A 17,044-nucleotide genomic window follows, 5' to 3' on the forward strand; every position below is an offset into this window, starting at 1 on the left:
ATTGGAACACAAATGTTAGTTTTCTTAATTTCTGAAAAGCCTTCTTTTTCTTTATTGCCTTATTTGGGGAGTTTCCCCCCTCCTGGAAGAAATTCTTTATAAACTGTATTAACAAGATCATCTAATTCCTTCAATTTGGAAATCTAAATAAGAAATGAGTTTAATAAATATTACCTGAAAGAAAAAAAATCTGATATTAAGTGCCAAAAGATATAGCCACATAATGAAGTGTATTTAGGTTTTTGGCTGATTGTATTTTTGGAATATGCTCCCTTCACTGATGTCGTTGATCCTCATTCATAATAGAGTAAGCATTCACTACTTGAAGTGTATTGTCTGAGACTGCCTTACTTAAGACATAGAGTAGCTTGTCGCTTATAATAGGAATCTAGGGAACTTGGAAATGCCTGCTGCACCTGAAAATAACTGGCTTTTGCCTCCTTTATTGGTGGAGAGAATTCCATAGATTCTCTTCTCAAATATTCTCAGAGAGGAAGCTAATATATTACACTGAAATGTTCATTTACAATTTAGTATGAATGAATTTATCGGATCAATTCCTGAATAAGTCTTACTTGGAAGAAAGAATAGAGAGACCTTGAGGAAACTGAGAGCCTGAATAGGAAAAAGAGGGAGAACACCAAAGGGAAATTAGGGGACTCCAAAGGTAAAGTGGAGATTTTGTGACTAATTTGTTTAGAGCCAGCCTTTGTACAGAGAATGCTCTAAATCTAGAAATCTGTACCCTTTGAAATGTCTGATTCCAGAATTACATTTTATTTTCATTAATATTTGTTGTCTCCTATCCTTCATTCACTTGAAAAGTATTGAGGTCTTAAAACATCCCAGTATCTGGCATATTAATAGGTATTCAAGAAAAGTTGCTTCTTTTTTCTTACAAATCCTTGGAAGTTTTAACACTTTAGGCTCCAGTTTCTTAGTGTGAATGCTTTATCGGGTGACTTTCCTTCTTAATAGGAAAGATCTTGACAGCGTAATAGCACTGGATGAATTAGGATAGAGAAGTAAGCAGTGCTGGAAAGGGGGAAGAAAAGGCCCCAAAGCCTAGAGTTTTTGGCTAGTGTTTGCTCTAAGGTATTTAATGTAAATCTGTTAAATTTTCCTTTTTTTTTTTTAAAGAATGTAATTGATCGGAAACCATATCCTGATGATGAAAATGTAGTGGAAGTGAAGTTTGCTCGCACACCTGTCATGTCTACATATCTGGTGGCATTTGTTGTGGGTGAATATGACTTTGTAGAAACAAGGTCAAAAGATGGTGTGTGTGTCCGTGTTTACACCCCTGTTGGCAAAGCAGAGCAAGGAAAATTTGCGTTAGAGGTAAATGTACTTGAAGAGGATTGTTCCAACAGTCCATAACTCCAGGTTGGGGAATTTACATTTCTGATCAATTATTAGTACAATTATTTATAATTTAATCTGAAATTTCATGTACTACTTTGGTTTTACTTTTAATAGAATCTGGGAACTAGCAACTTTGGTGTTTTATTAACATTTTACAAGATAATGATTAAGAAAATATTAGAGTAGAATTTATTTACCCAGAGAGTGGGTGGGAAAATATGTAATTATACTTTTCATTCTGAATTATAAATGGATTAAAGTTTGGCTGACATACAAAGCTTAGGGCTAAAGCACTCTTTGGAGGTGGGGCTCCCCAGGGTTGGTTTCTAGTAACTTGAGATATTTGGCTTGCAACAGGATTCCTTTGTGGATTTCTATATGAATGACAGTAAGATTTATCAGATGGTTCTTTTGTCTATACTTTTATAGGTTGCTGCTAAAACTCTGCCTTTTTATAAGGACTACTTCAATGTTCCTTATCCTCTACCTAAAATTGATCTCATTGCTATTGCAGACTTTGCAGCTGGTAAAGTAAATTTCATTTTATTGATGAATTGTAATAACTTTTCTGAATTTTATGATTTTTCAAGAAGTATATATAAATATCAATAAATGTCTATATTTGTTTTATGAAGGTGCCATGGAGAACTGGGGCCTTGTTACTTATAGGTATGTTAATGATGTATTACCCTGCCTTATCTTTTTAAATCACTGATTTCATGAGAGCTTCACTCCTAAGTACAGTTCAGTAGCTTCTGCTTTATGATCTGTCATAAATTTTCCTACCTCCCCCCACTTCCTTGAACATGTCAAGAATGCAGATGAACACCCTCTGGAGTATAAGATTTTAAAGTGAGCATCTGGCATTAGTAGCATTTGTAGATGTATTTTTGGCTGAGTTTCTCATTTCAGTGCCTTCTCTTCCTTCTAGTAGTTACATAGTTATATATCCAGCTTGAAGAACTTTCCCTGATTTAATATCTTCTGGCCAAATTTTTACATGTCTACATGTAATGTAGACATGTATACAACCTACAATACAAACATGTAGGTTGTATAATTTTAAAAGCAGTGTCTGTAAACAAGTTTTTGTCTTCTACTTTCAGTTTTCTTCTTCAGTGAGCTAAGTTTTGGACAGCCTGCTCAGTGTTCTTTTTAGGACTGTGGAATGTATCTTCCCCCCACTTTCTGCTCCCCTTCTTTTAATGGAAGGACTGTCTTCTCTCTCTGTCTAGCACAATAATCCCTAATCCTTTAGACAAAGTTTTTCTGAAATTTCAGGCAGCTGTCCTATAAACAAACTGATAATTAAACTTGTGTCACATCTTTGATCTTCTGTTATGAATTCTATTGGAGTGGTGTCTTTAATCTTCCCAGAACTTTTTCTATCCTGTGTACTCTGAGGAAATGTTTTCTTGACATCTTTAAAGCCTAACTTAACCATCTTATTTACTGTTTGAATCTCCCTCCCCCACTTCTGCATGCCTGCTTTGGTTGTAATACTTAAAAAAAAATTTTTTTTTTAAACACAGGGAGACTGCATTGCTTATTGATCCAAAAAACTCCTGTTCTTCATCACGCCAGTGGGTTGCCCTGGTTGTGGGACATGAACTCGCCCATCAATGGTTTGGAAATCTTGTTACTATGGTATTTAATATTTTTAAGTGCTCAAATATATTTATTTTTTTTCCTGCTGCATTTTTTTTTTGTCTACATAGTATTTCAGGTTTGGCTGGAATGTTGTACCAAAAAAGTAGTTTTTTGATTGAAAAACTTTATTTTAAAAGGTCCACTTTGAAGTGTTTATCAGAATATTCTTGTTGATCAAAAGCATATAGATAATCTTTATTCAACAGAAAATACTTCCTAAACTGTTCTAAATACTGCCTGCAAGCGGGGGAAGTCATGATACTAATTTGGGTGAAAGGAAGAGATTCCATTTAGGTAGAGAGATTCCATGCAGTGAGATTCAGACTAATTGTAGTTTCTTGTGTCATATATATTATGTAGCTCACTAGCTGTAAAGTAACCTGATAAATGACAAACTATCCTTGATTAGGTTGAAATGTTTTTAAGGGTCATTTTCTTCATTGCCTGAAATTTTAAGTTGAAATTTGACAGAAATGAAAGCAAAGAAACAATAACTGTGAAGTATATTAAAATTTCCAACTGTCCTATTGAAGTTCTTGTTTATTATAATGTTTGCAGTAAATGATCTCTGTCCTCTAGTCTTGACCTTTCCCTCTTACTCTGAATAAGTACTATCTATAGCAGCCAACTATGTTAGAGCTTGGGAGTCCAGCATTTAATAAGTGAACTAGAAGTGCCTCTGCAAAGAAAGAACTGGAGATTCTGGAGCCAGCCAGATTCCCTGATGGCATTTTAGGCTGCCAAAGAGCAGAGCCCAATTTGGATATTAGTTGAGTCCACATGTCACAAAAATAAGCAAGAAAGGAAAACATTTGGCAACTCTTACATATTTGAAAGAGTTTGTAAAGAAAGTCAGCCCTTGAAAGTAAATCCTTCCCTTTTGCTTTGGATGTTTAAAATTTTGCTTAGGGGTAAAAAAAATGTTTTTGAAATATAATTTTATTTGGAAGTAAGTATACTAGTACCTGTATTCAGTATGTCAGAAACATTCTTTTCTCCTAATGCAGCAAGTTTGTTGCTGCCAAACAATTTTTTTGCTCAGTGTTGAACAAACTTTATTTTTCATGATTTTATTTTTAAACTTCCAGTAATAAATTTTAGTAGGGGAAATGTGTGCATTCTCATTTTGCTTTTAAACAACTTTTTACTGGATTGGAGCAACTTCTAGTTATTAGATGTCACTTGTTTCATTAACCAAAATTCAAAGGCTTAGAGATAGTTGGAAAATTACTAGGTTTGTACCAGCTTATCTCAGTGGAGGCTTTTAGTTAAATAAGTGCACAAAGCATATAGACAGATAGCCATTTATCAGTTGATATTGGAAATATTTGATCTTTTCAGAATTTTAAAATGCCCTTTTGTTTTTCACCATTGCATTAGTCCTTTGTCCTGAATTCATATAGTATTGCTTTCTTTTCATAAGAGATTTAATCAACTTTAATGAAAATTAGATTGAAATCTCTTTCTAAACAGTTGATTTCTTTTTCAAAAAGTTGATTTTGTCTGTGACCCATTATATTCTTTATCCACTCCACTGTTAATTCTTTTTTTTTTGCGGTACGAGGGCCTCTCACTGTTGTGGCCTCTCCCGCTGTGGAGCACAGGCTCCGGATGCACAGGCTCAGCGGCCATGGCTCACGGGCCCAGCCGCTCCGCGGCATGTGGGATCTTCCCGGACCGGGGCACGAACCCGTGTCCCCTCCATCGGCAGGCGGACTCTCAACCACTGCGCCACCAGGGAAGCCCACTGTTAATTCTTATTAACAGATGAGAATTTTATATTTCATAAATGTTTAAACACCAATTCGTTACTGAACTACTTACTGCCATGACATTTCTGTTAATTTCACATAATTCTTATATAAGCAGTACTGCTTTTCTGTTTATCTAAAAAGTTTAACTTTTCAATCAACAGCGATTTTTCCCTGTCATTATGGAAATAGTTTCTAGTTTTCCTTGTTTGGTCCTGATAAGCTTTCTGTTGTTTTTAAGAGAACTGTTTATTAAACTAAATTTTATATGACAGTGTAGGTAGGCTCTTGCCTATATTTATGCGCTCTCTTCCCCTTTTCCATATTTAGGGTGTTTTTCATCCTCCTTCTTCCTCCTTTTCTACCTTCAGTACCAGAAAGTTACTTAGCAGTGGTGATAATGCTAGTGTCACCAGGTTGGCCTTTCTTGGCATTTCTTTTGTTCAGGGATGTGAGTTATTCACTAAATGTTTTGAAATGAATTTCAGTTCATTAAGAGCTTTAGAGTATAGTGGAAGGGACATATGAGTTTTTTAAATTAGTGGAGTGACAAGCATCTTGTTTTCTTAATATATTTCCATCTTCTGTTTTTAGGAATGGTGGACTCATCTTTGGTTAAATGAAGGCTTTGCATCATGGATTGAATATCTGTGTGTAGACCACTGCTTCCCAGAGTATGATATCTGGACTCAGTTTGTTTCTGCTGATTACACACGTGCCCAGGAGCTTGATGCCTTAGATAACAGCCATCCTATTGAAGTGAGACATAATTTTCAGTCATTGGCCTTTGCTCTCATTTTCAATAAAATATATAATTTGTTTATGGAGATACTTAGGACTTTGAAAAGAAAATTGCATGGGTGATGTCATTTACTTTTGTAGTTTATATTTCCATTCTTGAAATTCTAGCAATACTAAGTTCTAATTATGTTCCTTTTTAAACATCTGTGATCTTTGTAGAAGCAAGTGCTCTGTACCCATAAGCATTCACTAAATAGATTTTTATTGAATAGTGTGGGGGAACCATAGCTGTTGGGTAGTATGATTCTGTTGTTTCAGAGAAAATTCTGAACATACTTTTTATTGTTGTCATTATCTGTTTTTATATAAATATTTTAATTCTTTTGACTTAGCCTGTCCTTATTTCAACTAGTTTATCTGTATAAATTCTGCCTCTAAAGAGCTAGACTTAGAGTCTACTTGGACATATTTAACCAGGGTCCTGTGTAACTGTAAACCATTACAATTAGTGCAAGACGTCAAATGTTTTTCATCTCTCCCTTCCTTACCCTCACTTCCCTACCCACAAAGAGATCAATAGTGACTTGCCTCCGAGCAAAGCAGTGCCAAGATTGGAACCCAGGTCCTAAGAGATGATGGGGATTGTGTTATATGTTCTATTTTATTAGTATTAATTATTAAACCCTTTTAAACAGTTACACATTATGAGTCACCTAAAGGGAAAAAGTATCTTATGATTTAGAAGGGTTTTCCTAGAAAGCTTTTTATGTAATTCAGTATTACAGGCTGTCTGCTTCCTGTCATAACCTTGAATCACACTGTCTGCTAGGTCAGTGTGGGCCATCCTTCTGAAGTTGATGAGATATTTGACGCTATATCATATAGCAAAGGTGCATCTGTCATCCGAATGCTACATGACTACATTGGGGATAAGGTAAAAAAGCAATTTAGAAAATCTTCCATTCTTTTATGGTGAAGCCACAGAGTTTTGCATGAAAAAAAAAAAAGTTTGATTTTATTGAGGTTAAGTTCCTAAGTAATTTTTCTAGAATTTATAAGGATAGTACTCTGGCTTGTCTTTATTTCTTTTTATGCTGATTATTTGATTATTATTTCTTTTTTGCTGATTATTTTGATTTTATTTAGGTTAAGTTCCTAAGTAATTTTTCTAGAATTTATAAGGATAGTACTCTGGCTTGTCTTTATTTCTTTTTATGCTGATTATTTTGGTCTCTGAGATGAATGATGCAAATAAGTTTTGGGGGTTGGTGGAAGTCTGGTATAAAACTTAAAAGCAAAAGTAGAAGGCAAAGAGTATGCATTTTTAAACAGAGGGTAGTAGACATTAGGGGGATACATGTGTTTTAGTAAATCTAACAGTCAAGTAATTTGAGTAAATTAGTTTTTGAGTACTATATACTCAAAATATACTATAATTCTAAGTTCTGACTCTCCTGGATTTTAAAAATTGTGTTTTCCCAGGACTTTAAGAAAGGAATGAACATGTATTTAACCAAGTTTCAACAAAAGAATGCTGCCACAGGTAATCTTTAATAGCTTGAGATAGAAATGGAGAGAAAGTGTTGGCATACTGTCTAGAGTGTGACATTTTATTTTTTCTAAATACTTAATTTTCCATGTGCTGGATAGGAAATAGAGTCGACTTATTTGAAGATGTGTTACATCATGGATCAACAACATGAATCAGGACCTATTATCCTTTTGGTCATCCTCCAGTAGTCTGCTTTCCACAGCTCAATGTTTTCTCACTTTAAAGAGTCTGAAAAGTTCTGTTTACTTTACCAGAGCTTGTTCTTTTTGATGATTTGTGGGTTTTGTTGCCCTCCGTTGACCATTGGCCATTAAAATAGCTGCAAATTAACCATTTGTAGGAGTGAACTTGTGGAACTACAGATTTTCAATGAAGTAAATTCTTAAGATTTTATGATGGTCTATTAGATATTAGAGTCAAAAGGAAGAATAAAGGTGTAATAGTTGATTGACTGTGAAGCTGAGTTCCTTAGTGAACAAAAATAGTTTAAAATACAAGATTTGTGTAATGTCATTAGTATAGGTCTGGGGTGGGGCCTGAGAGTCTGCATTTCTAACAGACTCCCAGGTGAAGCCAGTGCTACTAGTTCATGGACCGTACTTTAGCTTACCAAAGTGTAACTGGTACAGGGTGTACCATGTAACTTTTTTTGGTTTGTTTTTGTTACTTATGAAAGACAATTGGCAGTTCAAATACATTCCCGTTAATCATCCATGGTTTTTATCCTCTTGTAGCAGTTGTAGTGCTCTCTGGCTACTGTCTCCGCCCCGCCCTTAATTTATGCTTTCTTAATCTCTGCCCTGGAATTCACTACTAATTTACTACTTGCCTTGTCCCACTCTCTTCAGTTTCATCTCTCACTCTGAGGCTAGCTAGGGTTATCTTTCTAAAGTGAATATCTAATTACATCACCCTACTGATTAAAAACACTTGAGATGCCACATACCTTTCACGATAAAGTCTATACTTCTTTGTTAGCCATACAGTCTTGAACAGTTCAACCCCTGCCTACTTTTTTAGCCTCATGGCCTGTTGCTCCCACACATGCGCCTCTGTCTTCAGCTTATTGAACGTATTGCTGTACTGACATTTTCTGTCATTTCTTATACTTTCCTCTTTTTTTTTTGGCGGTGCTGCACGGCTTATGGGATCTTAGTTCCCTGACCAGGGATCGAACCCGGGCCCACGGCAGTGAAAGCTCAGAGGCCTAACCACTGGACCGCCGGCGAATTCCTTTTTATTTTCCTCTTTGTACCTTTATTCTGTCTACCTGGAATGCTCTTTTTCCCACTGTCTAATGAACAACTCCTCTTCAAGCTGCAGACCAAAAGTTTACCTCTTGTGAAGCCTTTATTCTTTGGATTTTTCTTTCTCTGTTCTTGCCCCTGTTATAGTATGTACCACATTGTACTGCTGATTTGCTTATTCTACCACCAGAGTTGTTTGACCATATGGGTCAAAAACAGCATCAGCATTGAGTATTTTTTAACTTTTGTTAATTGAATGGGTATAATAGTTTTAAGTTTGTGAATGATTGTTTAGTATTGACCTTGAATATGTTTCCATTTGTTTGTTTCTGTTTCTTCTTGTTTGAACTCACCTGTTTGTCTTTTGTTTATAACTTGTAATTTTTTAATAAATTGGAACAATTAAGAACATCTTAGAATATAAGACCATAGAGTTCACTTAATGGGAAGGCAAGGGGAACGTTAATTTGGCCCACTGTTCCTGAACCTGAAAGAACCACAAAATTGGTCAGTGTTGCAGTGTCAAGAGTTATATAAAATTTCTGGTTTGTTTAGGAAAATAAAAATGGAAACATTTTAGATTTTCATTGTTTGTATATCTTCTAGAGGATCTCTGGGAAAGTTTAGAAAATGCCAGTGGTAAACCTATAGCCGCTGTGATGAATACCTGGACCAAACAAATGGGATTCCCTCTCATTTATGTGGAAGCGGAACAGGTAAACTTATAAGAAGTCCTTCAGTTTTTCTGATATTGTATTAAATGAAATTCAGTCAGTGTTATCAAATTTGCTTTTCTGTCCTTTAAGAATTCTAGGTAAGATTTAAGCCAGCCCTTATACTCTTTTCTCAATGATTTATTATGTCTATACCAAACAATTTACCCCCATGTCTTTAAAATTATACATGCTTATGGTAGAAAACAAAATATTGTCTGCCCTTACTGTCCCCAAGGAAAACACTGTAACCTTGTTGATATAGTTCTAAAATCACCAAATGAGGTTTATTCTGAGAATGCAAGGTTGGTTTAATATTAAAAAATAGTCAATGTATTGACTCATAGTCACTACATTAACAGAATCAAATTAGAAAAACCACATAATGACCTCACCTGTTGCATAAAAAGGATTTGGTAAAATTCAACACCCGTTTATAATATCATTCTTTAAAATTAGGGGTTTTTTTGTTTTGTTTTTTTTTGGTTTTTGCGGTACGCAGGCCTCTCACCGCTGCAGCCTCTCCCGTTGCGGAGCACAGGCTCCGGACGTGCAGGCTCAGCGGCCATGGCTCACGGGCCCAGCCGCTCCGCGGCATGTGGGATCCTCCCGGACCGGGGCATGAACCCGCGTCCCCTGCATCGGCAGGCGGACTCCCAACCACTGCGCCACCAGGGAAGCCCTAAAATTAGTTTTTAATGTTGGATGGCATTGTGATTTTGATTAGAATTGCATTCATATTAGTTGAACTGTTATCTGAATTCAGACAGGTGTAGTTCAAAATGAGTTGTCCTCCAACAGTACTGAGAATTACACATCAACCTATAATGCATACCAGAAAGTTTGTCTTAACTTAGTTTAATTGTTTGAAACTATGAAATCATTCTCTTAAATTTCTTTGCCATGGTTTTATAAGCTGCATAGGGAATTAATTCCATTCTTTTTTAGGGAGGAGGATTCATAGCTCTTTTTTAGGTATGTGTTTGTCCTTGTGGTTCTGCATTGTCCATGAAGCTAATATTTTACAAAGGCTCAATGTGGCAATAAAGTATATACATTGGAGAACCTCTCAGTTAGATTGGCTGCAAGCATTTGAAAAGGCAATTTAGGGAACACAATTAATCATATTTGGTGAGAAAGGATATCTAAAACTTTAGTGAGCTATCATTGTGACCATTCTGTTTCTTTCTAGTTTATCAGAAGAGAGGACACTAATACCCCACTTCCTCCCAATGTTATTGAGACTCAGCCAACTTTTCCATCAAGCTACTTTCAAGATCTTACTTTTTCTCTGCATTTTTTTTTGTCTCCAAGCACAGCCAAACTAATCCTCCATTTTACATTACAATAAAAAGCCTGTCTATGGCTCAGTTCTTTTACAAATAGGAGAACTCTGCAACATTGTATCTTGATTATGATCTGTATCTTACTTTATATTCCCTAAATTGAAATATTTTTGCTTTATTTCTGAATCAATTTAAAAGTCACCTAATAACTTTTTCAAGGAAATCTGTGTGATACATAATTCATCAGTGATGTAGTATCTGTATTTAAGTTCATTAGTAGTTTCTTTATGGCATCAAAGTGGCCATTGCTTCCTCACTCAAATTTTTTAGTTTTTCATTTCTGTCTCTTGCAGTTTATCCCTTTATAAAGGTCATTGACCCAATTTAGTGTTTGATTTAAGTGATCTTAAAATTGTTTTATCTTGCATTATTTAAAATGTCTAGGGCATAGTAACAAATGATAACTAAATAAAAGATTGCATATTGTTGAAGTAGTTTTTTAAAAATATGTACTTGCCTTTGTTGCTTCTGGCTTTTTAGTTCTTTGCAGTACCTCTCCCCGACTTTTTTTTGTGTTTCATTGCAAAGCTCATCCTTTGAAACAAGGTGTGTGCTGCTTTCATGTTTGTCAGTTGTTCTAAAAATGACTTTGGATTCTGAATTCAGAATTTGAATTCTGAATATTGAGTCCCCATGCTAATTTAATGTTGCCACTTTTTGGAAGTAGAAAAGGCTGAAGACATAACCTTCCTCCATAAAGGTTAACTATGTATCCTTTTTGAAAACTTTAACACTTTGAAGTTCTTATCTGGATACATATCTCTTCACATGAGCAATATTTCATAGCACCTGGCCTTTAATTTTTAGAGTATTGTTATTTTGAGGCCTTAATGCGAAATAGTGACTTTTCTACCATTCTGTAGTATCATGCTCTTTATCACCATTGCATTTTGTATATTCAGGAGCCATTTGGCTATATGGTTTCACCTCTACTTTGTCACAGAGATGTCGTCCCCTCCAAAAAAAAAAAGTGTTGCTACTACAGCCTTTATTTTGTTTTGCTTCTTTAGAAAGAAGATGACAGACTACTGAGGTTGTCCCAAAGGAAGTTCTGTGCCAGTGGACCATATGTTGGTAAGCAAATGGCTATGAGTGGGAGCTGATCAGTGAGTTTGGATACCATACCATAGTGTTCCAACTAATAAGAAATAATTATCCATTTAAAAATATTTTTAATAGAATTAAACAGAAACAAGGTAATGGTAATAGAATAAAAACGAAATCTAGGAAATCAAAACAGGAGATTCATGGGGTATTTGTAGTAGTGCCATATTCTTAGATTTTTGAAAGTCCATGTCTCTGTGTGTTATTGGGGGCTATAATGAATGAAGAAGTATAGGAACACTCAAGAAGTGATGTCTCTAACCTTAATCCCTAAAAGAAGACTTGGTATGCATTTGTGTACTAAGTCTTATGCACTCGTGTGCTAAGTACATTTGGTATATTTGTGTACCAAGTGTATACATTGTGGCTAATTTTTTTTTTTTTAATTCTTGGGCATAGTAAGTAACTAAGCAAATAAATAAAGCCCAATGATTATTTAGATTTATTATGTACCAGTCATTGTGCTAAGCACTATAACTGACCCTTATTTTATACTCTCAGCAACCCTATTAGGTAGGTCATATTATTTCTGTTTACAAATAGGGAAGCTGAGGCATAGCTAACTAAGTTAAATTGTGCGAGATAACCTGTATAATAAGTCAAAGAGTAGGAATTCAAACAAAATAGTTGGATTATATAAGTTTATAATCCTTAAGTTTATACCCTTAACTATCATTCAACTCTGCTTTTTCAAGTATTTCTATATGACATTAGACCTTTTTTTTGTTGTTTAATTATTTTCGGCTGTGTTGGGTCTTCGTTGCTGCACATGGGCTTTCTCTAGTTGTGGTAAGCGGGAGCTACTCTTTGTTGTGGTGCGTGGACTTCTCACTGCAGTGGCTTCTCTTGTTGCAGAGCACAGGCTCTAGGCACGTGGTCTTCAGTAGATGTGGCACTTGGGCTTAGTAGTTGTGGTTTGCGGGCTGTAGAGTGCAGGCTCAGTAGTTGTGGCGCACGGGCTTAGCTGCTCCATGGCCTGTGGGATCTTCCTGAACCAGGGCTCAAACCAGTGTCCCCTGCATTGTCAGGTGGATTCTTAACCACTGCATCACCAGGGAAGCCCGACAATAGACTCTTCTACCCAGGGAATGAAAGATGAATTGAAAAATCAAGAAGTAAACTGTTTTCCTGCACCTTTCTCACTTCCTTTAAAATAGTAGTTCCCAAGAGGGGGAAGGGTGTATCAGAATCACCAATGCCTTTTCATGTTCCGCCCACCAAATGATGATGCACTCTACTAGGTTTAAGAGGTACAGCCTTCAACCCTTAGTCTTAGCATTGAGAGTTACTCTTAATAAATACGTCTGACAAGTGAGGTGACGTTTATTATCTAAATAAATAGTGTCACAGTTGCTGTTTCCTGCACATATCTGCAATCTGCATTGTAGGACTGACAGGTTTTGCAGGTCTTTCCAATACTCTGTGACCACTCTAGGCATTATTAAAACCTGAATTATCCCAGTGTCAGGAGGGAATTTTCATTTGTGGTTTAGCCTGATAGCATAAAGCTATATAATTTATTAAGATAGTTTCATTAATGTACTGGGCAATGACTCTCTTTTGTTTGGCATCTTAATGCAAAATCTGTTTTGCTGTATAGTACCTAAGAGAGTGTATGTATTTGCCTTACAAAAGCTTTGGCTTTTAGATGTGACTCCTCAGTGTTCGAATCCAGCAGCTCCCAAGGTGTATCCTATCTGTTGCAGAAATAGAATCAGCCCTTCAGTTTCTCAGCAGTGTATATACCTGTTAAGAATTGCACCTTAGAATTTGTTGTTGTTGTACGCAAGCCTCTCACTGCTGTGGCCTCTCCTGTTGCGGAGCACAGGCTCCGGACGCAGCTCACAGGCCCAGCTGCTCCGCAGCATGTAGGGATCTTCCCGGACCCGGGCACAAACCCGTGTCCCCTGCATTGGCAGGCGGACTCTCAACCACTGCGCCACCAGGGAAGCCCTGCACCTTAGAATTTGTTTTTAAATGCTATGTGAGAGCTTTAACCCACTCGAAATGTCTCTTATTAGTAAAATCATTATTTCTTTTGCTCTGAAAAGGGAAAACAACAATTAAATTAAAATTGTTGTATTTGTGATTCTACAAGTAAACACAGTGTTCTCTTTTTTATAGGCTATTGTGATTTCATTAGTAAATTCTCTCTTCCTTATTATTATTCAGGTTACCTGGAAGAGTTCATGTACCATTAAAAATGAGCTATTGGCTTAACAATTGGATTCAAACCCATGCATGAGACACCACGCCTCTCTCTCTACTTTACCTTCTATTTCTCCCAGTGAGAAATTATTTTTCAAGTTTCCTCTTTGTTCTTCTCTTGCTTAAGGAGAAGACTGTCCCCAGTGGATGGTTCCTATCACAATCTCTACTAGTGAAGATTCCAGCCATGCCAAAATGAAGATTCTCATGGACAAGCCAGAGATGAATGTAGTTTTAAAAGATGTCAAACCAGACCAATGGGTGAAGGTGAGTCCAGAAATGACATGGCCATTTTTATCTTACCTAAATTGATTTATTTCTTTCATTTCCTTTATTCATTTTATGGCTGGCTCTAAATTCTACTGCTTCATTTTGGACTAGGACTTGAAAAGAAAAAAACATTTCTGAACTTTCTTGTGTGAAATTTAGGGCCAACTTTCAAATAATATTGTCTAGATATTTGCCTTTATGTCAGGTAAGGGAGTGGTCAATAAGCAGTTACAAAGGGATAGGATTAAACAGGAAAAAGCTAGTAGTCTATGTATAAAGTCACATTAACCAAAACATTTGTAGTCTTGCAACTTCAAACTGCCCTGTCATTGTAATGACATGTTAACTCAGTGATGTGTCGTCATTGTGCATGTACAACTGTAATCAAGTGAGATCAGACATGTAATAATCAGTTTGTGTCACTGAAATGTGAAATTACTTTTAGCTGGTGTTTTAAAGCCATTTCACAACACTAAGAGTCAGTAAATATTATTTTTCATTATTCTGTACTCTGCCTTTCATAACGAAAGTATCTGTTACAGACTTTTCTCCCAATTATAGGTTCCCAATAGGAATTATACATTGTCTCAGGCTTTTGTGCTTGCAGAACTATTTCTCCCTCTGTTTTAATTTTTTAAATATATTTTTATAATATACCCAGTGGAATACTATATTACCATTTTAAATTACATTCTGGAACATATGTAGCAATATGAAATTTTTCTTATAAGAAAAAACACTATGATTGTAATTAGGTAAACAAAGGTGTTATTCCTATAGTAAAAGATAAAGGGAATCAATAAAATAATTACTGTATTAGAAATGTGAAGTGACTTAAATATATATAAATAGTAAAATATTTATATCTTTTTAAAAAAATTAATTTATTTTATTTTTGGCTGTGTTGGGTCTTCGTTGCTGTGCGTGGGCTTTCTTTAGTTGCAGCGAGTGAGGGCTACTCTTTGTTGCAGTGTGTGGGCTTCTCATTGCGGTGACTTCCCTTGTTGCAGAGAGCAGGGGCTCTAGGCACACGGGCTTTAGTAGTTGTGGCACGCGGGCTCAGTAGCTGGGGCTCACAGGCTCTAGAGCTGTGGCGCACAGGCTTAGTTGCTCTGAGGCATGTGGGATCTTCCCGGTCCAGGGCTCGAACCCGTGTCCCCTGCATTGGCAGGCGGATTCTTAACCACTGCACCACCAGGGAAGCCCAAAATATTTATATCTTATACTGTCATTTTATCATTAAAATACTTTGCATATAAATATTATCAAAAATATTTTTGACTGTTGGTAAATAGCCTATAGAAAATAATGATAGTCAATGATTACCTCACTCCAAAAATCATATGAAATTGCCTTTTAACTCCATGTAATTCTTTAAAATCTAGGACCTGACAGTTGTTATTCTGTTGAGGCTCTGGGCTCATTAGATCAGTATTTGTAAAGGTTTAGTCTTCCTCAGAGATTTTATTGTCCAAGTATTTTTATTTTGTAGTAAATGTTTTCTGTAACTTGAAAACCATTCACTGAAATTAGAAATAGAAACTTAGCCGCATTATATCCTCCTTTTCAGCCATGTTCTTTTCACTGTCGCTCACTTTGCCTCCCACTATGCCAAGTTTCTGTTTTCTTTTGCCTCTGTATTCATCTTTGACAACTGATTACTATCTTTATATGTTGTTTCATTTTAATACTTTGTCCGTTAGCATAAATGATCTTTGTTGTTTTTCATCCAGATATACTAAAACTAGAACTTCTTTCATACCTACAAAAAATTGATTTAAAAGATAAATGCATCTCCTTAATAATACCTGTTGTATATCTTTTCAGTTAAACCTGGGAACAGTTGGGTTTTATCGGACCCAATACAGCTCAGCCATGCTGGAAAGTTTATTACCAGGCATTCGTGACCTTTCTCTGCCCCCTGTGGATCGACTTGGATTACAGAATGACCTCTTCTCCTTGGTGAGCCTCCAGTAGTATGATGGATTTTGTTGATTAAAGGATTTTGTTTTTCCTGGAGTGCCTGACTGAAACATAACTAGAAGAATATATTTCTTCCTGAAGGTTGAATGCCTTTAGTACCAAAGCAAATGACTAATTATTAATTAACATGACAAGATTGAACCTATATAATTTACCAGAAACAAATCTCATTTTATTACTCCTAAGCCAGCTTTTTGCAACTATACTTAAACGATCCTTTGTAAGGCAAAAATTCTTTTCAACACACATAGATATGAACCTTGAAGAAATTTCTCTACTTATGTAGTTTTTAAAAATAATTCAGAGTGATTTATATTTTTCTAAAATAGTGGTTGTACTTTGCAGGGGAAGTCTAGTAGAATTTTTTAACATTCCGTTACTATTCAAATTATAATATCCCATTAGCTTTAGAATTATATTTAGCTTTGTTCCAGAAGAAATTTTAAGGAGCAATTAGTAGTATTATCTTTATGACCCCAAAACATAGGTTAGATAATTTCTAGATGTCTCTGTGATAAAATTGTCAGATTCCTCCTAGTGTTCCTTTAATTGGACTTGAAATTTTCATTCCCCTCTGCAGTAACTGGTTTTGGATTCCTCCTTTGTATAAACACAGATTAGCATTGATGCACAAAACCTCACATCTGCTGATTTCATTGCTGAGAGAGACCTGTCCCAGGAGAGTGGTGTGTTTGTGCAGTTGGCTGCTGTAACAGAAGTTCTTTTTCCTAACTCTGTTAGTCAGTTCTGAAAGGACTGAATTTGTAGTGCCTTCCAGTTTGCCTTCTTTTAGAAATGAGTAAAGGACAGGCTGACGTTGACATAGTTTGCAGGTCTAGTTTTGAAAGCGCCTCTGTCAAAAACCAAAGCCCCCGGGGCTTCCCTGGTGGCGCGGTGGTTGAGAGTCCGCCTGCCGGTGCGGGGGACGCGGGTTCGTGCCCCGGTCCGGGAGGATCCCACGTGCCGCGGAGCGCCTGGGCCCGTGAGCCGTGGCCGCTGAGCCTGCGCGTCCGGACCCGGTGCTCCGCAACGGGAGAGGCCACAGCAGTGAGAGGCCCGCTTACCACAAAAATAAAAAAAAAATAAAAAAAAAAATTTAAAAAAAAAAAAAAAA

General features: G+C 36.3%; 1 protein-coding gene across 2 annotated transcripts in view; it reads left to right on the plus strand.

Moving 5' to 3' along the window:
• NPEPPS (aminopeptidase puromycin sensitive) overlaps positions 1 to 17,044 on the plus strand; it is an 86,760-nt gene that overhangs the window by 55,738 nt on the left and 13,978 nt on the right. For both annotated transcript variants that reach the window (XM_024742791.1, XM_024742800.1), the window contains exons 5-15: positions 1,141 to 1,341; positions 1,795 to 1,891; positions 2,001 to 2,034; positions 2,898 to 3,012; positions 5,361 to 5,525; positions 6,337 to 6,441; positions 6,990 to 7,050; positions 8,913 to 9,022; positions 11,376 to 11,439; positions 13,805 to 13,944; positions 15,775 to 15,909. In XM_024742791.1, the coding sequence (XP_024598559.1) occupies positions 1,141 to 1,341; positions 1,795 to 1,891; positions 2,001 to 2,034; positions 2,898 to 3,012; positions 5,361 to 5,525; positions 6,337 to 6,441; positions 6,990 to 7,050; positions 8,913 to 9,022; positions 11,376 to 11,439; positions 13,805 to 13,944; positions 15,775 to 15,909 (1,227 nt within the window). The remainder of the gene's footprint in view (positions 1 to 1,140; positions 1,342 to 1,794; positions 1,892 to 2,000; positions 2,035 to 2,897; positions 3,013 to 5,360; positions 5,526 to 6,336; positions 6,442 to 6,989; positions 7,051 to 8,912; positions 9,023 to 11,375; positions 11,440 to 13,804; positions 13,945 to 15,774; positions 15,910 to 17,044) is intronic.

Source organism: Neophocaena asiaeorientalis, unplaced genomic scaffold (assembly GCF_003031525.2).
Source record: "Neophocaena asiaeorientalis asiaeorientalis breed wild unplaced genomic scaffold, Neophocaena_asiaeorientalis_V1.1 scaffold1, whole genome shotgun sequence".
Lineage (NCBI taxonomy): Eukaryota > Metazoa > Chordata > Mammalia > Artiodactyla > Phocoenidae > Neophocaena > Neophocaena asiaeorientalis.